The sequence below is a fragment of the Callospermophilus lateralis genome, chromosome 3 (genome assembly GCF_048772815.1).
Source record: "Callospermophilus lateralis isolate mCalLat2 chromosome 3, mCalLat2.hap1, whole genome shotgun sequence".
In the NCBI taxonomy this organism is placed as follows: domain Eukaryota; kingdom Metazoa; phylum Chordata; class Mammalia; order Rodentia; family Sciuridae; genus Callospermophilus; species Callospermophilus lateralis.
In genome coordinates this window covers 130513914-130539651 of record NC_135307.1, presented here as the reverse complement: position 1 = coordinate 130539651, position 25738 = coordinate 130513914, and the positions used below count along the sequence as shown (strand labels likewise).

At 35.8% G+C, this 25738-nt stretch overlaps 1 protein-coding gene across 7 annotated transcripts in view; it reads left to right on the top strand.

Moving 5' to 3' along the window:
- Positions 1-25738, top strand: part of Efl1 (elongation factor like GTPase 1) — a 143752-nt gene that overhangs the window by 38178 nt on the left and 79836 nt on the right. For 5 of the 7 annotated variants that reach the window (XM_076848766.2, XM_076848764.2, XM_076848759.2 and 2 more), the window contains 7 exons: positions 8440-8563; positions 10382-10458; positions 11111-11247; positions 11821-11943; positions 14592-14691; positions 22589-22740; positions 22919-23142. In XM_076848766.2, the coding sequence (XP_076704881.1) occupies positions 8440-8563; positions 10382-10458; positions 11111-11247; positions 11821-11943; positions 14592-14691; positions 22589-22740; positions 22919-23142 (937 nt within the window). The remainder of the gene's footprint in view (positions 1-8439; positions 8564-10381; positions 10459-11110; positions 11248-11820; positions 11944-14591; positions 14692-22588; positions 22741-22918; positions 23143-25738) is intronic. The other 2 variants (XM_076848765.2, XM_076848761.2) reach the window with 1 other exon arrangement.

Sequence of the window (25738 nt, the reverse complement as noted above, 5' to 3'; positions counted from 1 at the left end):
TGAAACACTGATCTACTTTTTAGAATATGATAGATAGTTGATTATATTTTTTTAACTGCAACCATTACTGCATTGTAAAGTTTTAAAAAATCCAAATATAGTTAAAAGATTACATTTTGATAAAAATGTCTTTGTCTTGGGTGAATAATTATGAAATTATAATGAAATTTACTTTAGTTGTGAGCTTAATTTTTCATATAATTTGCAGAAAGCATAGAATCAGAAACAATGCACCAGGGGAAAACAAGGCCTGCTCATGAAATATCTTCCAGTAGGATCTGGAAATGGAAAAGAAGAATGAATCAGAAACTGACTAGAATTCAAGGCTTTAGAGTAGCCTAACCAGTATGGCTTTTCCATGTCCTCCTTTTTTACAGGAACTTATTCTTCAATTTCCTTTTGCCTAGGCAGTATAATATATTATAATATCATAATTTCTCATGTTTGTAATGAATTATAGATGGTTTACTTCATGCCTAAAAGATTATACCAAATTTAGGTAGAGAATATGTAATGAAAATAGGAATTATAGACCTGCTGAAGATTTATACTTCTGAGACCTGGTTAATAGCTTGACTTATCACCTTTCTGGGCTTCAGCTTCTTCTTCCAAATTAAGAATTTTGGGTTAAGATGATTTCTAAGATTCTCTTTCAAGTAAAAAGTGCAGTTATTTATTTAGTTATTTAATGAGGTCATATTTGTTGATATCTAATTTGTGAGCATTCTGCTTGTGAGCCACAAGGTGGAGGGCTTGTTCCTTTGTTATAATAATTTTCATAATTAATGTTTTATATTAATTTTTGTCTATCTTAGAAATTAGAGGACATTTACTGTATAAAGAGGAGGAATGGGGAGAGTCTTGAATAGGTTGAATAAGGAAGGGTAACTTCTATATCCCTTTCATCTTTTGATATTCTTAGATACCATCAGTTAGTAAGCTGATATTACTCTGTGTTAGATAAGGTCAAGTTTAGAGATAGGCTAGTTCTGGTTTTCAATAAGTTTACATATTAATTTATGGGAAGGTGGTGGTAGAAATGAATGTACCGGAGACTTTTTCCTTTGAATTTTCTCTAAACTTCTAGTGGGTAGGCAAAGTTGGCAGCTGACTGCAAGTGTCAAAATGAGCACATTTCAGAATTTAGAAAATGATTCTATGTTACTCTCAAACAATGGGACAGGGCTAGGAAATGTGAATAAAGATTGTATCTGGGGCTAAATCCTAAATCTGTTCTTTTAATAGATGATAATTCAGGAGAATCTGCTCTGAAAAGTAGAAGCATTGACTTTAGGGATAAGTAGCACCTATAAATAATGACATTGGAAAAGCCATACTGGTTAGGCTGCTCTCAAGTCTTGCATTCTACTTATTTGTCTAAATTCCGATTTTAGGTAATAGAATTGAGGCTCCCACTCCAAAGAATCCGGATAGAAAAGAGACAATGAAAAGCCCTTCCTAATAAGTTTTATGCACCAATGTTTTAGAATTCGGCAATTAACATGAATCCACTGGGTAGTTTGGAAGGCATAAAGGTGTGTGGCTTGTAGGAAGATAGACAATAGATACATAGAGGTGTGAAGTCTTGGAATACAAATATGTTATGTAGATCTCTTCTGAGAGTCTAATTTGAAGTTATTTGTTTTGAGGAAATGATTTAAAATAGAATTAAAAATGGAGAAGTGTATGGTCAGTGCTTTAAAATTTTAACTAATAACAGATGCATAAAAGCCATAAATAATAATGGCTGAACTGAATAAGCAAATTTTGTGATAACCATGTGTTTTAGTCAACTTTTTTGCTGCTATGACTAAAAGACCCATCCAGAAAATTGTAGAGGAGGCAAAGTTTATTTAAGAGCTCACGGTTTCAGAGGCCTTAGTAATAGAATTCCTGTTTTATTCCTCCGGAAGGTAAGGCTGAAAATTATGGTGGAAGAGTGGCGAGGGAAGCAGCTCATGTGGTGATCAGAAAGTAGTCCAGAGGGTCTTCATTTGGCATTTACGTATATATGCCCCAAAACCATAGCACCGATTTCCACTTCCTCTAACCACACCCTACCACTTCAATTACCAATCAATTAATCCCTATCAGGGGATTAATTCACTGATTGGGTTAAAAATCTTACAACCCAATCATTTCTCCTCTGAACCTTCTTGCATTGTCTCACATGTGAGTTTTTGGGGGACATCTCACATCCAAACCATAACACCATGAGAAAAAAATTAAGAGGATGAAAAGTAAGTTTTTTGAGAGACTTATATGCCTGCATGTGTATACATATGTAAACAGATGGTGGACTAGAAAAAGTTCAAATGATAGTGACCTGAGTAGATAGGGAAATATGTTATGATAGTTTATGATTTTGGTAAATTTTAGAGTGTTTATGAAAATTTACCACTTTTTAGGATTTATGTGATGTTTATTATAAAAGTGAAAATAATAACAGAGTTTGAGTAATGCAAATCAACATTTAAAAAAAAATCTTGAAAAGAAACCACACCAGAAATCCAGCTGGTCCTAACAATTGTGACAATAAACATATGAAATCCTTCATTAAAGAGATGAAGTATTTTATTTTATTTGTTTATTTTTTTTGTACCGGGGATTGAATTCAGGGGCACTTAACCACTGAGCCACATTCCCAGCCCTATTTTGAATTTTATTTAGAGACAGAGTCTCACTGAGTTGCTTAGCACCTGACTTTTGTTGAGACTGGCTTTGAACTCAAGATCTTCCTGCCTTAGCTTCCCAAGCTGCTGGGATTGCTGAGATAAAGTATTTAAAAAAAAAAAAAAGATTTTTTCTTTTTTAAATCCAGAAGTTTGTTATATACAAGGAAAAAAGGCATAATGGACAGAGTGTAAACTTGGACCCTGATTAGTCAATTAAATGTGAACAAAAAGGAAAGTAGTTTTGGCAGTATTAGTAGTTTGTGACAAGTGAATTATGGCATAAGGAACAATTTTATTAGGATAATTGACAAGTTTCAGTAGTGAAGAGATTAATTGTGTCGACTATCATAAAATTCATAAGACAAAAATAGAGTTATGAGTAGAACACTATAAGGCACGTACTTTGGGGGCAGTTTTACTCCCCTAAAATTTAACATTACCAGCAAACTGTTAACAGATTAAGGTCACAGAAATAAGCCATATTGATAGTATAATGAAAGTCAAAATTTGTTTTAAGTATCGATGAAGGATACACAAAAACTTGGCCTATATCAAGCAAAAAAAAAAAAAAAAAAAAAAGAAAAGATATGAAAACATTGAATGTTTGATGTACTAAATCTCTTACTTAGTCATTTATCTCTGGTTTTAACTAATTGAGAATAGAACCAAGTTGCCACTATGGAGTTCATAGTTTCAGTTTTATGCATCATAGCCCTAACAAGCTTCCCTCCTTAAGAACAGGGGTCCCTAAAAAAATTAGATTGGAAACTGTGTTTGGGAACTCAGACCACAGTGGCAGTATACTGTTGTCTCCTTCCGTAGAGATCTGCAGATCCAGTTCAGCTTCTGGACTGGAACTGCAGCTCTCCATGAAGTATTGCAGACTGCCTGTCAAAATCCAGTGTGGACAAACGAAAAACTCAAGAGGTGAGTTCTCCTGAACTGAATCAGGAAGCAAGGGTCTGTGGCCTGCTGTAGGTAAGTGGAACCAAGGGGAACTAGGAAGAAAACCTGACTCTTCCTGATTCATGGAGTAGGCACTAAGAAAGAGCCGGTTTCCTTTTTGAAGCATAGGAACTCTACTCCTGGAATGTCAACCTTTCACCTTTGCTTGGGGAGGAGCAACTGAGGAAACCAGGAATGCTCCTTTCAGCATTCCTTGGATGGGGAAGTCCCTTACTGCAGAAGTCTCCCAAGTATTTGGAGTGAGATGAGAATTTATAGAGAGAAGAAAGATTTCTTTTCCCCAAAAGGCAAAAACATGTTAAATTAATAACAGAGTTTATGAACTAAAATTTTGGATTAAAACACACACACAAATAAAAATAAATAAAAACCTTTGCTAAATAAATAACTGTTGGATCAAATAGGAAATGAAGTTTATGATAGTAAATTACTTAGAAAGTAATGGACCCTTGAGACCAGTTCAGAATGTCAGCAGCCTGTAACAGTATAATTTGGATTTTGATTTCTGATTAGATGTTTTTCTCTCCCTTAGCCCAGTGAGAAGGGTTTTAGATATTTATTTTCAGCAGTTTCTATGGTATCTGCTTTTGCTTCTAAGTTCTATCTACTGGCTCTAACATTTCTGATTCCTATGATACTTATTGGCTTCTACTTCTGTAGCTTCTTAAGCATATCAATAATGGGGTTTAACTCAGTTGTTATCATTGTTTTGGTGCCTGGCTATTCTCATAGGTGTGTAGTATAGCTCATTATTGTTTTGATTGGCATCAACTCTTGGGTTTCACCAATACCACACTTCCTGTCTGAACTGTAAAGAATTGTCTACACTGTGCTAACATTGGATTTCTTCTGCAGTGAAGAGCATAGTAGATATCCTTTTTCTTTTTTCCTTTCTTTTTAAGTGTGTTTTATAATAGTTTTTGGTTCACAATATAAAGTGAGAGAAAGATCAGAGATTTCCCAAACACTCTTGCCCCCACATATATAAGTTCGCTATCATTATCCTTCACCATTGTAGTATGTGTGTTGCAAAAGTTTAACCTACATTAATACATTTTCACCAAAAGACATCATTAAGCTTTGTTCAGTCTTGGTGGTGTACATTTTGTGGGTTTGAACAAGTGTATAATGATGTGTATCCACCACTATAGTATCATATAGAATAGTTTCACTTTTTTAACTGTTCCATGTCCCACCTATTTGTCCCTCCCTCCCCCCAGCTCCTGGCATCCACTGTTCTTTTTACTCTTTCTGTAGTTTTAACTTTTCCAAAATGCCACATATTTGGGATCAACAGCATGTAGCCTTTCAGATTGGCTTCTTTCACTTAGTTACATGCATTTAAATTGCCTCAATATCATTTCATGGCTCATTTCTTCTTAATGCCGAAGAGTACCCCATTGTCTGCATAGGAATTGAACTCTTATATACATCTACAAGCAAGTTTTTTGTAGATTTAAGTTTTCAGCTGTGTCACTGAGTAAGTAACATTGATCATGGTTGCTGCATCATAGACCAAAGAAGATTAAAAAAAAATTTTTTTTATAAGAAACTTCCAAACTGTCTTTCAAAATGGTGATACCTGTTGCATCCCCACCATCAATAAATGGCATTATTCTTGTTCCGCGTCTTTGCTAGTATTTGGTGTTATCATTGTTTTGGTGCCTGGCTATTCTCATAGGTATGTAGTATAGCTCATTATTGTTTTGATTGGCATTTCCCTGATGATGTGTGCATATTCGCCATCTTTCTTTGATTAGGTGTCTGTTAAAATCTTTGGCCTATTTTTAGTCAAGTTTTATGTTTTCTTATTGTTAAGTGTTAAGACTCTTTGCTTCTTTTTGAATACTAGTCCTTTATTAGGTCTGTGTTCTGCAAATATTTTCTCACACTCTGTGACTTGTCTTCTCATCTCTTAACAGTGCCTTTCATAGAAAAGAAGTTTTAAATTTTAATGAAGTATATGTTATCAGTTCTTCCTTTCATGGCTTATGCCTATAGTGTTCTCCAAAATCATCTAAATTTTTCTCTATGTCATCTTCCAGGAGTTTTACAGTTTTATGTTTGTTTTTTTTTTTAACCTAAGTCTATGAGCTTAATTTTTCTAAGTCTTGAGTTAATTTTGTGAAGAGTGTATAGCCTGTATCTAACCCCTCCCTTCTTTTTTTTTTTTTTTTTTTTTTGCAAATCGCTGTTCAGTTGTTTCAGCATCATTTGTTGGAGACCTTCTTTTCTTCATTACATTGTCTTTGCCCATTGCAAAGATCAGTTGACTCTATTTATGTGGGTTTTTTTTTTTTTTTTTGAGCAGTTTTGTTCCATTGATCTATTTGTCTCTTCTTTTTCACTAATACCACACTGTCTAGATTACTTTAGCTTTAATAGTAAGTCTTGAAGTTTGGTATTGTTAGTCTCTCCAATTTTACTCTTCCCCTTCAATGTCACATCGGTCATTCTGGATCTTTCGCCTCCCATGTATACTTTAAAATCAGTTTGTTATTTACAAAATAACTTGTTGAATGGGATTGCATTGGATGTAAAGATTGATTTGGGAACTGACATTTTAAAATATTGAAGCTTTCTATCCATGAACATGGAATTTCTCTACTTATTTAATTCTTTGATTTCTTTCATTAGAGTTTTGTAATTTTTCTCATATAGATCTTATATATATATTTTGTTATATTTAGACCTTAATGTTTTATTTTGGGGATTTCATGTAAAAGGTATTATGTTTTTAATTTCAAATTATATTTATTCATTGCTGGTAGATAGGAAAGTAATTGACTTTTTATATTAACCTTGTGTACAACCTTGCTATAATTGCTTATTAGTTAGAACTGAAGTTTTATTGATTCTTTTGGTTTTCGACATAGATGATCATGTCATCTGCAAATAAAGATAGTTTTATTCCCTTCCTCATAATTAGTATTTCCTTCCTTCCTTCCTTCCTTCCTTCCTTCCTTCCTTCCTTCCTTCCTTCCTTCCTTCCTTTCTTTCTTTCTTTTTGAGTTGTTGGCTCCTTTTTAAAAATTAGTTTAAATAAATGGCAGTGGAATGCATTATAATTCTTATTACATATATATACCACAATTTTTCATATATCTTTTGTATTTAAAGTATTTTGACACCTAATTCGTGTCTTCATACATGTACTTTGGATAATGATGTCTTTCACATTCCACCATCCTTGCTAAGACTTACATCTATTCCTCCCATGCTCCCCTTCCCTACCCCACTATGAGTCAGCCTCCTTATATCAGAGAAAACATTTGGCATTTTTGGGGGGGATTGGCTAACTTCTCTTAGCATTATCTTCTCCAACGCCATCCATTTACCTGCAAATGCCATGATTTTATTCTCTTTTATTGCTGGATAAAATTCCATTGTGAATATATGCCACATTTTTTATATCCATTCATTCACGGAAGGGCATTTAGGTTGGCTCCACAGTTTAGCTATTGTAAATTGTGCTGCTATAAACATTGATGTGGCTGTGTCCCTATAGTATGCTGTTTATAAGTCCTTTGTGTATAGTCGGAGGAGAGGGATAGCTGGGGCAAATGGTGGTTCCATTCCCAGATTTCCAAGGAATCTCCATACTGCTTTCCATATTGGCTGCACCAATTTGCAGTCCTACCAGCAATGTATGAGTATATGTTTTTCCTCACATCCTGGCCAACACTTATTGTTGTTTGTCTTCATAATAGCTGCCATTCTGACTGAAGTGAGATGATATCTTAGAGTAGTTTTGATTAGCATTTCTCTAATTGCTAGAGATGATGAGCATTTTTTCGAATATTTGTTGATTGATTATAAATCCTCTTCTGAGAAGTGTCTGTTCAGGTCCATTTGTTGATTGGGTTATTTGTTTTTTTAGTGCTTAGCTTTTTGAGTTCTTTATATATCCTAGAGATCAGTGCTCTATCTGACGTGTGAGAGTTAAAAATTTGCTCCCAGGATGTACGTACGCTCTCTGTTCACCTTATAGATTAGTATTTTCTTATTGCATTAGCTTGGGCCTAGAGTATAGTGGTAAAAAGGAGGGATGAGGGAGGGTATTCTTGCCTTGTTTCTGAGCAGGCATTTTTTAAGATGCTGGTACTTTGAGAGTTCTAGACTCAAACCTTAGATTAAATATACTGTTTTTTGAAAAATAGATATTTCCTAGGTCCTTTATCCAAATAGCACAGTACTATACAAGATCACCCTTATTTGTTGATTGCTGTCCCAGGATGGAGTCTGTGGTGCTAGGTGGTTTCTCTAAGGGATGATAAGAGTGAAGTAAGTGTACATATGTTTATCATTTAATTCAGGGTGCCAACAAACTTGTTTTGGCAGGTTCCATCTCTATAGAGTTTATTTCCTTTGTGAGCAGCCATCATTTATAGCTATGGAGACCGGAAGTACATTTCTGTTGTTGACATAGTTGTGATGAACAGTTGAAGTCTACATTTCCTTGGCCTTTGTTCCTTTTTTCTCATTTTACCAGTGAAAAATTAAGAAAGGACACTATAGCATGAATTTTAACTCATATTAATGTAGAGAGTGCTGGACAGAACATAGGCTTTGGAGTCAGACTGCTTAGGTTTGAATCCCAAGTTCACTCATTACCTGTGTGATATCTTCGTGCATCATTATCCTTTTCTATAAAATGGGAGAAATTTGTAGGAAGGTTGAAATGATTTAATAATTCACATAAAGAACTTTAAACGGTACCTGACACAGAAACACTCATGTTAGCTGTATCAATGTTACTTATTTGTTATTAATAACATAATTCTTGGTTTTCTTTCAGAATTGAGCATTTTGCCAAAATCTATAGCAAAAAAATTGGCATCAAAAAGGAAGTTCTTTTGAAAACCTTGTGGGGAGATTATTATATAAATATGAAGGCTAAGAAAATAATGAAGGTTGATCAGGTAATACTGTCCCTTTGGAATGTTGGTTATAGAAAACTGGTACTATAACATCTTTAGTAGATATAATTTAGCTTTAATTTTTGCAGACGAGTTCATGAGGGACTTTTTACTCTATGTAATTTGGAAGGGTTTATGAGTCTTATATCCTAGTATTACTTTATATAGAGTTCTTAGTCCTTAGTATATAGTGAGGTGAGTGAGCAAGCTGGACCTAGTGATGCATGTAGTATTTCCAGCTAATTGGGAGGCTAAGACAAGAGAATTGCTTGAGCCCAAGAGTTCAAGACCAGCCTGGGCTAGCAAATCCTTTCTTTTTTCCCTAAATTAATAAATAGATAGCAAAAACTACTCTTTTAAAAAAGGCTATAAAAAATATCAGATCCTGGGCCCATTATGTATTTGTGTATCTTCAGAGATGTCTCTTTTAGACATCACTATGTGATCCATATTGTATTTCCAGTCACAGCAGAGGCTACCATGTAGTACAGATGGTGAAAGACGGGTGTTCCTGTAAACCACACCTCTAAAAATAGAGGTAATTTAGCATTGTTATGGGCATATAGCCTCAATGGGTATTTTTCTTGAAGCTTTGTAATTTAATGTAAAGTTCAGAATTTCACATATTTTTTTCTCATTGAAAATCAGATACATTCCTCTTAAAAAGTGTTCAGAAATATAAAGCCATAGAAAAGAAAAAATCAAAGGCCAACAATGCTTATGACTGTTTTAATTTCTTTCACTTTTTTGATAGACGTATATACAGCCCTTGTTTGAGATTTAACATAGCTGTCTTTTTTCTTAATGTCACATCATTAACATCTTCTTTTGCCATTGAAAGCTTTTCCTAACAGTGTATTTAAAAGGAAATGAGTATAGTTACATGGGAAGAGCATGGCTTGAGAGACAAGTCAGTGTTTGAATACTGGCTCCCTCACTTATTGGCTCTGTGACTTTTTCTTGAGTTTTTTCTTCTGTAAAATTGAGATAATAGCATTTTATTTCCTAGGGTAGTTAGGATGATTATATAAAGTAATCCAAATAAACTCTTTAGAATGGTTCTTTTTGTATAATAAGCACACTATTATTATTTTATTTTTTGAGATCATCATTATTTATGTAATCACTCCTAAGATTGGACAGGTTTTTTTCCCCAAATGTGTTCATATTGTAAGTAAAGCTATAATAGATTTTTTTTGTGTGTGCATAAATGTTTAGGTCTTCATGATAACCTATCAAAACTAGGTATTTAGAAAGGCAATGACTAATACTATTGCCAGTTACTCTTGGAAAAGGAGGTATCATTTCCATGTCATATATATGTAAGATTATTTGCCTCAAGATACTCTGGGGCTATTCACTTTTTGTGTAGTTTGATAAGAGAAATAGTAGGTTTAGAGGGTTTTAAAAAACTTTTCTGTCCTTGTGAAGTTTTTTTGTATGTTTAAGAACAGTTTATATTTTTTTCAGAACACTTCAGATCAGAGTCCCTAAAAAGACCCTGATCATGCAGAGTGAAGTTTTAGCTCTCAGGTTGAATGTTGTGTGTTTCTTTGATGAAAATGGTGGGGCAGCAGCAGTGATAAATCTCTAAATGACTACATTGTTTTCAAAGTCCCTGATTCCTGGAGAAAGGGAATGTGGTGTATTATTATCGTGTATTATTGACTCTTTAGGTTATTCTTATAACTGCTTTCATCTTTAATGTTAAAAGAATATTTTTTAGTAGAAATGAGACATTGATATTAAAACATGTTGAAACAAATATGTAAATGCATAGTGAATGTTCAGGAACTTAAGTCATTATATTCTTTTGTACAGGCAAAAGGAAAGAAACCTTTATTTGTACAGTTGATCCTGGAAAATATATGGAGTTTGTATGATGCTGTCTTGAAAAAGTAAGACTGTTGTAAAATTGTTTATCTTTGCGCAGTGTATTTTGCCTCACTTTCCAGTTTAATGAGTCACACTTTGGAAATCTGAGATAGATGAAGAACAGAGCCTTTACAGACAAGTTGATTACAGAGCTCAGAAACAATTAAAGGGGCACATGTAGCTAAAGTAAAAGATAATGGAGGAAAGGCAGAACAGTAATATTTTATAGAATACTGAGGTGAAGCGATAAAAGGATGGAAATAAGCATTGATCCTTTGTTTTCATAAACACAGATTTTAAAAACAGTAATTGTAGTACAAAAGATACTTGATATGTAGGATCATCAGTGGGGAATTTGGGAAGTAACTTGCCTGGTACAAATCGAGGGAAAAGCTGGCTTTTGTTGATTATCTTCAAGGTTATTCTGGGGTTAGCATTTATTTGTAAAACTCTTTTATCAACTAGCATAGTTTGTTGTAGAACATTGGAGAATGGTGCTTCATGAGAAGTTTTAAAGTACATTTGAAAGTTTGAGAGTAGGATCCCCTCAATCATTTTTAGTTTTTATTGAAAAAGTTATGTGGTATGAGAAAAAAATGTATCAAATAATGTCAAATTCATTTGCCCACTACTCATCACTATCTATATATGTTCCCCATCTTATGTTTATTATAGGGACAAAGAAAAAATTGATAAAATAGTGACTTCTTTAGGATTAAAAATTGGAGTCCGGGAGGCACGCCATTCAGATCCTAAAGTTCAGATCAATGCCATTTGCAGTCAATGGCTACCTATCTCCCATGCTGTTCTTTGTATCCTTTATTTTAGTGGTTTTTAATGAAATAGTTTTGATAAAACAAGAAAAAGAAAACTTTTATTTGCAATCAGGTAATTTTCTGGAAATCACACATTTTAATCCAATGTCAAGTCTTTGCTAATCTAGTAGTCTATTGTGAAACTATAATTAATAGTTTAAAAATTAACATACTAATGCTGTTTAATGTTAATACTGAGTATTCCTTTTTAAAATGATTTTTTAGTAAGCATGTAAAAATAAAATTATTTGCACTAAGATTAAATATAAATAAATAATGTGGATGTTAGATTACTGTTTCATTTCAAGGTCAAGATTAGCCCATCTATCAGCCTCTATTATCATTTATTCCATTGGAGGGAATATTTGATGTGAGACTCCTGTCTTAGTTTTAAAAAGTTCATGAGCTCCTTGAAACCATACTTTAAAATGTGCTTCATAAATCAGTGTTGCCTTATAACCCAGGCATTTTCTGTATGGACATACATTGTTACTTTGATTGTGAGTGCATACAATTAATCTGAGCTGTGGCAGTGGCTCACACTTCTGGGTCCTTAACAACAGACTTCAGCTATGGTGTGTCAGAAACTTCCTAGCCCCCTTGATATTACCGCTGAGAGAGTTGAGAAACTCCTGTGCACAGGATCGCAAACGTTCGACTCTCTTCCACTGGAAACTCAAGCACTGAAAGCAGGTGAGGCAGAGATGAACATGTTGGAACGTACCATGTTATTGATTGTTCTCAGTCCAGGCTGCTCTAGAGCAGTTTGCTTAATGGCAGTTTACAAAATGGACAGTTCGTTAAATGTCCAGTTCCATAAGTGAACAGTTTTACAAATGACCATTTTACCAGTTTTATCTCCCTGCTCCCAAAATTTCAGTTGCACTATAGCCATTTAGCTCCCCCGGTGGGCAGCCATGCTCTGAGCCTCTTTCTTCCTGGCCTGATCCCATTTCTTAAATACCTAGCAATGTGTTTCCTAAGCTGTGTCATAACTGTGTTTGCTGTGTCCACAGCTTTATGCACAAAATAAGTCCAGAGACTGTGCTTTTTTATTAGATACCCTGGACATACCCACCCCATGAGATAAGTTCCTTTTCTAGGCGCTATAGGTACAAGGAAACTCATTTGTATATATTCACTGACTCCAATTCTTTTCTTCCCATTCTTTTGAATTATAACTGCGGACCCCTAAACCACTCCATTATTTCATCTGCATTATGTATTTGTGTGTCTTCAGAGATGTCTCTTCTAGACATCACTGTGTGAACCACACTGTATTTCCAGTCACAGCAGAGGCTACCATGTAGTACAGATGGTGAAAGACGGGTGTTCCTGTAAACCACCCCTCTATAAATAGAGGTAATTTAGCACTGTTATGGGCATATAGCCTCAATGGGTATTTTTTTGAAGCTTTGTATTTAAATGTAAAGTTCAGGATTTCACATATTTTTTTCTCATTGAAAATCAAATACATTTCTCTTAAAAAAGTGTTCAGAAATATAAAGCCATAGAGAAGAAAAAGTCAAAGGCCAACAGTGTTCTTCTACTGTTCTTGGGGTCACTATTGACTCATACTTTAAGTCTTTTTTTTTTTTTTTTTTTTTTTGTATTGGGGCTTGAACCCAGGGGTGCTCTACCACTGAGCTGTTTCCTTGGCTCTTTTTATTTTTTCAGTTTGAATCTGAGTCTTACTTATTTGCTCAATCTGTTCTCAAATGTTTTTATCTTCCTGCATTAGCCTCTTTAGTAGCTGGGATTACAGGCATGCACCACAGACCCGGCTCACTTTGTTAAATCTAATATCCAGTTCACAGTCTTTATCTGACTAGATCTGTCTCTAACATTTTAACACAGTTGATCACTCCTTCCTCCTTGGAACTTTTTCTTCCTTCGACTTCTAAGCTTCTACATGCTTCTACTTGATTTCCTTGTCTCCCTTAATCTCTTCTCTGGTTCAATCTTAATCACTTTTTCTGGTTCCTCTCCATTTCCCTGGCTTTCTAACTGTGGAGTGTCCCAAGCAAGAATCAGTCTTATTACCTCATCTATTTCATCTACAATCCCTCTCTTGGTGATCCCATCCAGTCTCAAGGCTTTAAGGAACAATGTTTTCCCACTTCTGTATCTACATGCACATATCTTATCTGAACTCTAGACTCATATGCATTTAGCATACTCCCTCTCTCTACTCAGCTGTTATACAAAGCATCTCAAACTTAACATATTCCAAACTTGTCTTTTATCTCATCCCCAAACTTGCTGCACCTGCTTATTCCCATCTCAGTTGGAGGTGCCACCATCGTTTCATTTTCTCAGTCCAAAAACCTTTAGAGTCATCTGTGACTCTTACATGTTTTATCTCACACCCCTGCATCTAGTCTATCAGCAAATCCTGTCAATTCTTCCTTTGAAATATATCCAGAATCTGACTACTTCCTACTATTCCCACTTCTATCTGTCTGGGCAAAGCAACTATCCTCTCTCACTTGGTTATTGTATTAGTATTCTAAGTCATATCCCTGCTTCTTCCCTTGATTCCCTTTAGTTTTTCCTCTACTGTAGTCAAAGTGATCCTATTAACATGTAGGTTATCATGTCACTCTGTACCTTTAAATCTTTCAAAGGTTTTGCTAGCAAGACTTGTGATATGTGTTTAATTTTTACTTCCTATAATTTTTGTTTGGTTTTTTTCTATTGAATTCTTTGTGTACAAATTACATTAATAGGGAGATGATTTTTTTTAGTTACTAATGGTTTTATGCCTCAATATAGGTAAATAAATGTCACTATGTTGATATGAAATTTGCATTAATGTATTTAAAAAGAATTGACATCTATATAGTATTGAACCTTAATTTATTTCTAAGTGTTTTTGTTATTACCATGATACATTATTTTTGTCTGTTTTATTTTTTTAATTTGTTGTGAGGGACTAGAAAAGCTATTCTTTTTTATTTATTTTAACAAACCATCTTATTGACTCTTGACCTTTGGTAATATTTCTTAATTCTATCCCTTCTTTACTGACTACAGGGAAACATTAGTTGTGGCTTACAGTGGTCTTCAACCTGACTCCATAGCTTTAATGCTGATGCGAGAGCCTTCCCCGACTCCCACTTTGTCAGTTTTGCTTCTGTTTCTTCATCTCTACCAATTCTGTTGCTCTTTCTCTACTATTCTTTCCTAGCAGTCTTTCTAAAAAGAATAGTTACCATAGTTGTTAAAAGTTACATATTTAGAATGAAGCTATATTTTAAAATCTGCTTTCTGGAAAAATCTTTTTTTTTTTTTTTAAATAATGGGAAAAATAGTGACATTTTTGCTTCCTGTTTACTTAGCTTTTATGAAATGTGGAAGTGAGGACACTGCTCCAGTTATTATCTTTGTTTCCAAAATGTTTGCAGTTGATGCCAAGGCCTTGCCTCAGAATAAGCCAAGGTAAGAATAATGGGGTATGGGCTGGGAAAAGTTTTGTATCTGGCGGGGTATTGTTGGGGTGTAATGGGAAGGCACAGATAATGTCTTTCCTTCCCATCTCAGCAATGAAATTGAGCCAGTACTAGGATATTATAGAGTTTGTGTAGTCATGAATACTTTTGGGGTATCTCTGTAAGAGAAAGCAGTCAGAATCAGCTTTGGGGTATTGATTTTATCTGATGTGTATGTGTAGGGTAGTAATAGTCATAGTGACCACAGTTAACTTTTATTGAATATGTCAGAGAAGATATAATCTAAGCCTGTCCTGTCTTGTCTAATTCTTTCTGCCTCGATGGAGACCAAATGTGTGATCATTTTTGTAATGTTTTATGTGTGCAGAGGTGGCAGATATGGAGATGGATTTCCAGAGTTGGTGACTCTGTCCCTTCTACCTCATCTGTTTTCTGCATGTATTTCCCTCCTTCCCATCTATTTTGCCTGCCCCTCTAGTTAGACCCTGATTATATCTCATGGAAACTATTGGTAGTGTTCTCCAAGCAGGTTCCTCTGCCCCAGTCTTGAGTTCTGCCAACCCATTTGTCATAATTACTTCACAAAGATCTAAGACTCAGCCATGAAGATTTAGATCTGCTGCTTAAAAATGGTTAGTGATTCTCATTGCCTTGAGTAGGTTTGCCTAAAAGTGTATGATTAGTGATGATTTCAGTGGCACTTAGGAAAACAAGTTTTTATTTAATAATGTATTTTATTATGTATTTGTATCTTATGTATTTTAATATGTATTTGTGTTTGCTGCTTATTTATGTCAAGTGTTCTACCTTTTCTGTTTATAAAATGAGATTTTTGAGATTTTATGAAGTAAATCTTAATGAAGTAAATATTAACCTTGCCCATTTAAATAAAATGAAGGAGCTGGGGATGTGGCTTAAGCGGTAGCGCGCTCACCTGGCATGTGTGCAGCCTGGATTCGATCCTCAGCACCACATACAAAGATGTTGTGTCTGCCGAAAATTAAAACATAAATATTAAAATTTCTCTCTCTCTCTCTCTCTCTCTCTCTCTCTCTGTGTCTCTTTTTTAAAAAATAAAATAAAATGAAATGAAATAAGAAGTAAACAATAGGTAGATAGAGCAGAAGTCATGAAGGTAGTTAGTGAATATCTGAAGTTTCAGGATGACCATCCTATAAAATAAATTTGACCTATCACGACCTGATCCCAACCCATTATGACTAGATTTTCATTTTTATGTTTCTCTAGTATTATATGCTATTCCCTGAAAAAAATTCTGTGTCTTTGCTTATGTGCTACCTCCATCTTGGAAGGCCCCTTTTCTTTTGGTAAAATTCTGCTTATCCTTCAAGAGAAAGAAGGGTGGTTTATTTTCTAGTACTTCTGTAGTATTGGAAAGAGGAAGCTTTAGTAATTTTTGTCCTGAGAATAAGTGAAGGAATAGATAAATGAGTAAATGAAGAATGAATGAATGGGTATCGGAATGAAGAAACAAGTAGGTCAGTGAATGGGAAAGCAAGTGAATTGCTAAATGAATAAGTAAATAGTTGAATGAATGAGTGAATGTATAATTTTGTATCTAGGCTATTCTGAGATACTATATTTCAGTGCCATCTACGACAGAAATTTTTTGATATCCTAGGAGATAAGGGTTTTTTGGCCATTGGAAGTATCTCAGAGATTCTAATAGACTACTAGGGAATACTGGAGAAGTGGAAAATGTACTCTTGAGACCTAAATACATGTATTTATATCACTTAAAATTCCTATGTGTACTTGCCCTTAATTTTCTTCCTGAAGAATAATAGTACTATTTTGCTCCTACTAGTAATTACATTTTCTGTGAATAGTTTTCTTCAAAACTCTTGTTTTCCAGATTTTAGGATATTTTTGCTAGTGCTGTTAATTATGTTCTATAAGGTTGTTTTACTGATTTTATTTTCTTCATTTATTACTTAACCAACACCAATTTTAATAATTGTTTTGTATAATAATACAGTAACATAATTGAGTAAGGTCATCATCATTACTTTGATTTGTTCTTTCTTCTAGGTTCTTTTTTTCATGTAATATTACTACTTTTAAAATGTGGGGACATATACCATTTCCATTTTTATTAAATTATACATACTAAGTCAGGGGCAGCAGAATATTATTTTCCTTTAGTGTAGATTAAAATATGTTCAGTGGTGAAATGCACTGAAAGTGAAACAAGAGATAGGGTAATGGGGTACCTACAAAGATTTAAAGATTTTTCCCCAATTTGATGTCCCTGATTTGATGGAAGACTGTCCTTCACTCACTGCTTACCTGTGCCACTTTTGTTGTAAGTATCTATATATGTGTGGGATTGTTTTAAGATTTTTCTCTTCTGTTTTACTGGTCTGTCTCTGAAGCCAAGACCACACTATTTTAATTATTATAGTTTCGTCTTCTTAATTTAGATACTTGCTTGCTTTCTTTAATTGCTGTTATGTTAATTACTATATCCTCATGATCATTGGTTATTCTTGGCTTTTAGCATTTCTAGGTAAATTTGGGGATCATTTGTCAATCTCATGTGCCCATGTTGGGATTTTGAAAAAGATTGCCATTAATTAGACCTCTAAAAAATTGATATATTTTTACCACTGAAAATTTCAATCTGTGGATGAGGTGTATTCTCCATTTATATAGATCTTCTTTAATTACTTTATAGATTTTAGCTAGTATCATATCTATAAGTATTGTTAGATATTAGATTTTTGGGGGGCTGCTGGGTATTGAACCCTGGGGCACTCTCACCACTGACCTGCATCCCTGGTCCTTTTTATTTTTTATTTTGAGACAGACAACTTTTACTAAATTGCAGAGGCTGGCCTTGGGCTTGTGATCCTCCTGTCTCAGCTTCCTGAGTTGCTGGGATTTGGGCGTGCACCAGTATACCTGGTTAGATGGTTTTTAATATAATTAAAAATGTATTTTCTTTTTGTGAACTTTCATTTTCTATTGGTCTTTTTTTTATATTTAGGATTATAGATGATTTCTGTACATTGATCTTATATTCAGTTATTCTCTTATTCATTTATTCCTATATTTTATTTACATTCTTTGAATTTTTCCACATGTAATCATTTTAACCACAAGTGATGACAGTTTTGTTTCTTCTTTCTTTTTTCACTGGCTGGGACCTCCAATGCATCATTTAGAAGTGGTGATAGCAGGCATTATTCTGTCCTTTCCAGTCTTTCAAAGAAAGCCTTCAGTATTTCTCTTCAGATTCTTTGTTCTTCAGATGTGCCAAATTCCTCTCAGCAGAAAAGCAGCAGCAAGGAGGGAGCTCTTTAGTCTTTGCTTCCTCTTTTGAAATCCTGAAATCCTCAGTACTTTGTTCACTCTTTGATACTGTCAGTCCTCTTCATTTTTTTTTTTTTCTGTTAATTTATTCATCTTGCCTAGTTGTTTTCAGTGGGAGCACTGGGCAGAAGCCGGAGGTCAGGCATTGCTGGAAACAGAACCTGCCCCTGATAAAGCAGTGTTTTACTATTGATTCATATAACTTATAGGCAGGATTTGGGTCTCTGAAATGAAGACACTCATTTATATGGTTCTAGGAAGTGCCTCTTCTGTATGTCCACATCTACCCTGGGGTTGTGTGGGAATGATTCAAGTAATGGAAAAACATGAAAGATTGTAAATATCACTTCTTGAGAAGATCCTAGCACTCAACATCCCAAGTCTTACCCACCCCCCAATCTTCTAACTAGTGGTGATAATAACACTAATAATTGGCTGCAGCTTATGAAAGCATTATAGTATTCCCATGATGCCATTAATTATGGTATTTACATCTAACAATTCTTTAATGGAAGAAGAATTTGGTGTTTCAGTTTGACTTGTGAGAAAGTTAAGGAACCTTAAGAAAAATGGGTAATGTACTCCAGGTCACATAGCAGCAAGGATGTTAAAGATGTGTTTGAATCTAGATGTATTTAGCTTTAAGGCCTGTGGTCATTCACTTTACTGTGGAGAATCTGCCCCCAGTCATATCTATAGCTTTTCAGTTTTCCACCCCTAAGTCTGCTTTTGCTATTCTGAAGTGTAGTTTAAATGAAATTCTTACAGAATTCTCATATGGTGATAAGTACCTATTAAGTGACATTCTGGTTGGGAGTTTTCCAGGTAGTCCCTATTCCCCTGTCATCCTGAGTCTATGTGTTACTTTTTCTTTCTTTTTTGGGAATCAACTTCTAGTAACAAGGTGCCATTGATACTGTTCTTGGAGATCAGGAACGGGTCCTTGTTCCCCTGGTGTTGAATATTAAACACCTGAGAAATGCTGAGGCAAGTGTAGAAAGCAAGTTTTTTGTTGTTGTTGTTTTTGTTTTTTGGTGGGAGGTGGTGTACTGGCGATTGAACTCATGGGTACTTGGCCACCGAGCCACTTCCCCTGCCCTATTTTGCATTTTATTTAGATACAGGGTCTCACTGAGTTGCTTAGCACCTCACTTTTGCTGAGGCTGGCTTTGAACCCCAGATCCTCCTGCCTCAGCCTCCAGAGCTGCTGGGATTACAAGGAAAGCAAGTTTTATCAAGAAAGAGAGGGACAGCTGACTTTTGAAGAGGGCCCAGAGCCATAGAATGGGTGTGTCTTGCTCTTTTATAGACCCCAGAACTCTCCACCTTCTCTTTGCAGGAAGGAACAGGAGCTTTGGGGGTAATCATTAGCAACTCAGAGTAAGGGTGTGTGTGGGTGGGTGGGTATAGGTGGATTGTCCATTCCAGAGGTTAGCTGTTAGCAAGGCATTATCTTTTTTTTTTTGTTTTGTTTGTTTGTTTGTTTGTTTGTTTTGATAACCAGCCCTGTTCTCTCTACCTCCTATTATTCATTAACTATACTGACTGCCAGACCTTAGCCCCCTGCCTCAATTTGCTGAGGACAGGCAGGGCTGCAGGCAGATTGCTTTTGGCAAGGAAAGCCTGTGGCAGGCAGGGACTCATTTTAGAGAATTATTCTCTTAACCTTGTAATCCCATCATCCTCACCTATCTGTCCCTTTATACCATCTTCAAACAGATGTCACTTTTCTTTTTTGTCACCTGATCCCCATCATGTCAGCTACCTGGTAAGATGGTGACTTTTGGTATTGACTTCTACCAACCCCTCTACCAACTCTTTCTCTGACATTGTCCTGTTTATCAGGGCCATAGAGGCCAGAGCATGACCACTGTTAGGGAATTCTGAAGTTGAATAGTTTTGTGTTCTTTCTTCTTTTCCTTTCACCTCCATATTCACCTCCCAACCGAACATTTGAATTTCCAGTCAACATTCTCACCTTTGGTATCCTTCATTTCTAGTTCCTTAAACCCACCCAAATAACCCACCCAATTAACCCACCACTTGCAGCTATTTCCTTATCAATAGAGCCCTGTTTTCATAGAAATAAGTTCCTCTTTGTTTTAACAAATACTAGATGTACAGAGGACACTTTTTATAAATCCTATTGACTTCTGTCTGTTTGCTTGCTCCCCTCTACCACTGCTGCTAGTACATACATAGTGCATGGCACATGGGAGGTTTTAACTGGATGGATGGATAAATACATAGGAAGACAGCAAGTACCTATGCAGTTAATGCTAACTAATGACCATAAGTGCCTATTAATTCCAGATCGTGTCATGAGATTAGGTAGATGAAAATTTAATATATGAGGTGAAAATTATGCTTCTTTATGAACCAGAGTTAAAATTGCACTTAATTAAAATGGTGATTTTTTTTTTATCATCTTAATTCCTTCTAAATGGAAGACAGAGGTTGATGATAATGGGCATAGGGCTTGGAGCCAAGCACATCTAGATTAGAATCCAGACCTCTCCACTTAATATCTCACTTTGGCTCCTATTGCTTTAATTTTCTAATTCTCCATTTTCTCTTAATGTAAAAGGGAATGGAAAGTGTATTTCATTTAATTGTTGAGATATTTGTATGCTGAAACCCATGTGAAGTGATTAGCACAATGTCTGGATTCGTGTTAAGCCTATTAGAAGAAACTTCTGAGGGCAAACAAGTGCCTCAGGTGTCTCTTCCTCCTGATGCTAGTAATAATGATACTATGTTATGTGTGGATGTTTTAATTCACACTTCCCAGATATTTTTAAGAGTATTTAGCAAAAATTTAGAAATAAGGACAGTTGTCTGTGGCCTGGTTGAAGGAATAGCTGAAGAGGTTCACCAGGGGAAGAGAAGGGTGAGGGGAAGGGATTGAGCGAGATGATTCCAAGGAAAGGGGAAAGAGAACTGCTCCAGAGGTCAGAACAGCATCCATGCCTAGCAATTTTGAGGAAGCAAAATGCATCCTGTATTTGAAAGACCTTCTAACACTGAGAGCTTCCCATGCAGAGGGGCTTTTCTCCTGTGTTGATAGCCAGTCTTTCCAGTGCCAGCAGTTCTGGTTGCCTGAGTACAACATCTCAACTGGGCCAGTCTCATGGATTAGTCTCTCATGTTTGTATCCTGTTGCACAGCCCTGAATTGGAATGGGTCTGACAAGAAGGGCCAACTCCTAGAACTAAACTCTTCCATTCTGAGAGGCAGCTAGTAAAAAAGGCAGAATTAGAGTCTAGGTCTACTGGGAAGTCCTGCCTAACTGCAGGTATCTGAAGAGGATAGCAGGGGACCAGCAGTCATTCCTACTTACCCCATGTGACGTAAAAAGGTGGAAGAGGTCTTAGGGCATTTGACAAGAAGCTCCAAGAGTATGTGGCCAGTTAGAAGACAGATGGGAAGTACCCATGCTGAATGCCTGTCCTGTGGTTTCACAGTGCTTAAGGAGAGAGGAGGGGAAGGTGGCATGTCAAGGGGAGAGATGAGACTATCAGTCTAGTGTTAATTCAGAGATCAGGAAGTAAAGCTGAGGCACAAAGTGTTGGGACTAGGCAGAATAGAGCAGCTTTCAGAGATGGAACATCAAGTTGAGACCAGAAGATTAGCCTGCTATCTCAATGCTCATTCCCAAGAAGAGCGGGAAAGAGGTTCAGATTTTACCAACTTTAGGGCAGAATTGGCTTTGCTCCTATGTTGGGGGTGAGCATGTAGGTGATTCATGAGGACCGCTACATAAAGGGAACCATATCCTGGGGAACAACCACCTACCAAACAGAATGACCATTTTTATTCAACTTCAAATTTACCTTTTGCAAAAACATTTTGGTATTAAAGCTCTAAGCACCTTCTCTAAGTCCTAATAAGCATGAGAATAATTTTTTTTGGAGAAAATAGCTTAATTAACAACACCTTTCAGACTAACCCCCAACAAAAGACGTATCTACACCTGCACATTGCCTTTTCTGTTTTGGTATCTCTTGGATCTAACATAATGTCTAAGCATTTGAATTTGGCCTGTTAGTTCTGTTGAATTGCCAGTATGCAGCCTGGCCTGGAACCCTTCTTTGTGAACTCCAGTTCTATATGAAGATACATGTTTGTACTTAGGAAGAAAGTCTCAATTTCTTACTGAGGCCTTGAGCATGTTTCTCTTTGGGGCATTCCAAGTCTGGGTATCTTTTACTTGTTCTCTTCCTTCTCCCTTTCCTTTCCTCTTCCAGAAGGAATACTGATATCTGAGAAAGGATCCATGTTGCTGTGCTTAGCTCCACTTGTGGACTTGGACTTTTGCCTGCCAATTCATAAGCTCATATTAGCTGGAGATGTAGCATTGTTGGAGAGCCTGGTGGGCACTCTCTTCCTGTTGCTCGAGCTGTGGGAGAACTCAGAGAGGTCTTTAGCCTGAAAGGCACTTGAGACTAATCATCTTATTTAGCCCTGTCTGTACTTGCTGTTTTCCTTCTTGAATGAACCAAGAAGTGCTTAATGTTGCCAGATGATAACCTATTTGTGATGTCCTGTAGGCCTCTCACTCAAGAAGAAATTGCTCAAAGACGTGAACGTGCAAGACAGAGGCATGCAGAGAAGCTCGCTGCAGCACAAGGGCAGGCACCTTTGGAGCCCACCCAAGAAGCGAGTGTCCTGGAAACAAGCCCACAAAGAGAAGAGCCAAGAGGTATAGCTTACCTAAATAGGCTTTAGTGTTAAGTATTTGATGTTTTGCTTAACATAGGATGCTCATCCTTTAGTACTGAGATTTTAGCTTTAATTATAGTTTTTACCAATATTCTTTTCATTCTTAATGTTTATCTCCTGAAACTGGACCAATATATTTACTGTTTCCTTTGTTTCAGGCAGATCTTGGATTAAAGAGAGTATTCTTGGCATTTATTACCCTTTGTTCCTGGCAGGTGATGAGCAACAGGTGGAGAGTATGGCCACTAATCCTGTACCCCAGGAAGGAAGCAACCAAGAGTCTTTTATTGCATTTGCTCGTGTATTCAGTGGTGTAGCTCGAAGAGGAGAGAAAATTTTTGTCTTGGGGCCCAAGTACAGTCCTATTGAGTTTTTGCAAAGGGTAAGAATTGGAAATAAAATATTAGTATATTATTTCAAGGGTCTGATACCTCTTTGGATACCTTAAAAGAAAGGCATACCTGAGTAAATTCTGTATCTCTTCTTCTGTTGCGTTGGTAACATCTGTTATTTATGTCTCACTTCATAACATTCAGGAAACCACACCAGTATGTGATCTAATTTTCGGGCTTTATTGAATTATAAAGCTTTTCTTTTCAAGGCAAATATCATCTTGTGGCTAGGGACTGAATGGATAAGAGTAGATGTCATACTGGAGTCAAGAGCTGAGTTTCAAGAAATGTGGAGACCCCAAAAACAGGTTGGCTTAGTTCAAAGGTATGGAGAGTGAGCAGGTAATAGTAGGTGGGTCCCGGAAATCCAGTATGAGTGTCTGTAAGCTGTTAGACAGCTGGCATCTAAAAATGCCTTAACCAGAGAGTGAAAGAGACCACAGACTAGAACTGTTTCAGAACATTTTTGAAATTAAGATACATACATTATAATGAAGCAATAAAAGTCATAGGATGACTAAGATACTAAAAGAACAGGTAGCCAGTCAGGATCAGGATCAGCAGGAAGCAGCTTGTCTGTCAGTTAATAAAACATCAGAAACAGAAAGCATGAGCTTCTCTCTGTGCAGGAAGCAGACTGTCTGTAGGTAAACCAGGAAAGGTGAAAGCCAGAGTGGAAGGGAGCTGTGGAAGAAAAGTCTCTGCCCTTAGTTTTTCCTGCCTTAAATCCTTACTCTATCAGTTTTAGCAGTTTAGTCCTTAAGAGATCACAATGTGGTGTGGAGGTTAAGCATTCTTGGCTGGGCTGCAAATGGAGTACATCACTTGGTATCTAAAGGGTTATATTTTATAGGGTTATATTTTATTTTGAAGTGGTGTAATAACATGTAGAAAACCTATTTGTGATTATCGTAACATCTTGGCTTGGATGTAATTGATCATTTGTTATTTATCAATAGGGGTCATCATCTGACAATTTCTTTCTTTACTCTCTAAATTGTCCAGTTAAGTAAGAAGTATTAAGTGAAATACTGATTTGGGGCATTAAAGATTTCATGAGCACACCGGTTTACTTTCTGTGCACGGCGTGTCTCTGCTCTTATGTGGCTAGAGGTTGAAATCAGCTCCTTGTATATCAAATGACTCAGGTAGGAATGATAAAATGAATTCATAGCACAATGGCTCCTTATTTATAAACAAAGTCACATAAAACCTAATTCCAGTCTACCTTAAAAAAGAAAAACAGCACTGGGGTTGTGGCTTAGCAGTAGAGCGCTTGCCTAGCATTTTTGAGGCCCTGAGTTTGATCCTCAGCACCAAATAAAAATAAATAAATAAAGGTATTGTGTCCAACTACAACTAAAAAATAAATATTTAAAACAAAAAGAAAGAAAAACAAGCAAAATATGTCAGATCTAGCCCAGAAGTAAGTGCTCCTCAGAATTTTAGTACTGTTGCTTAGAGCCTCAGCATCCCCAGTCACAGGGATTACAGGTGTGTATCACTGTACCTGGATTAAATTGTCTTTCAAAATAGTTCTGATTTATACTCCCAACAGGAGTTACATAGTCATGGAGTGGTGTCCTGGCATGGCTCAACGTTCTACTTGTTCAGATCCTCACCAAAATTTGATATTAATTTTTGCCAATCTGATGGCCAAGACCTGGTGTTTTATAGTAGATTTAATTTACATTTTCCTTATTATGCTTATAAATTATATCTATTGGTCATTCATATTTTCTCAGTGTCATTTCCTTGTTTTCTACTGTGCAGCTTTTGAGAAAACACTGGGTTTTAGAAGTCTTTTGTGAATTCTAAATAGTAATTTTTTGTCAGTTTAAGTTTTGCAGATTTCTTCTCCAGTTTGGGACCTGTCTTTTCTTTCTGTTTATTATGCTTTAACGGATAGAAACTCTTAATTTCAGTATAGTTGGATTTATTAGTCACTACCTTCATGAGTTTTGATTTTGTAGCTTGTGTAATAAAATTGGAATTGGAACCATATTGAAGCCACAAAACTTTCTCCTGTGTTTCCTTCTAAAATTCAATGTTTTACTTTTCATATTTAAATGTTGAATCCAGTGTTTGTTTACAGTATGAAGGAATCCAATTTCCTTTATTTACCAAACGACCAATTGTTCCAGCATCATTGAATAGACCATTTCTGTCACTAATTTGCTTTGTTCAACTTGTCATAAATCGAATTTCACACATACATGGGTCTTTTTTCTGAACTATTAGGTTTTTTGCTTACTTTTCAAAAATTTTTGTTTTTCTCTAACTGTGTCTCTTCAGTGCTCTCTTTATTCCTAAATGTTTTGACATCTAAAAGGCCAAGTCTCTCTCCTTGTTTTTTTTTTTTTTTTTTTTTTTTTGGTGTGTGTGTGTGGGTATCTTTTTTATTCTTCACCTCTCCTCTGTATGAAGTTTATAGTGAGCTTTCAGGTTCCACGAAAAGCTCTGTTGAAACTTTGATTGGAATTACTATAAATTCCATTTGGCATGAATCATCGATTTGTAATGTAACATCTTCATGTCATCCATATATGTTAGGCTTATCTGTTTATTTAGGTCATTTTTAATGTT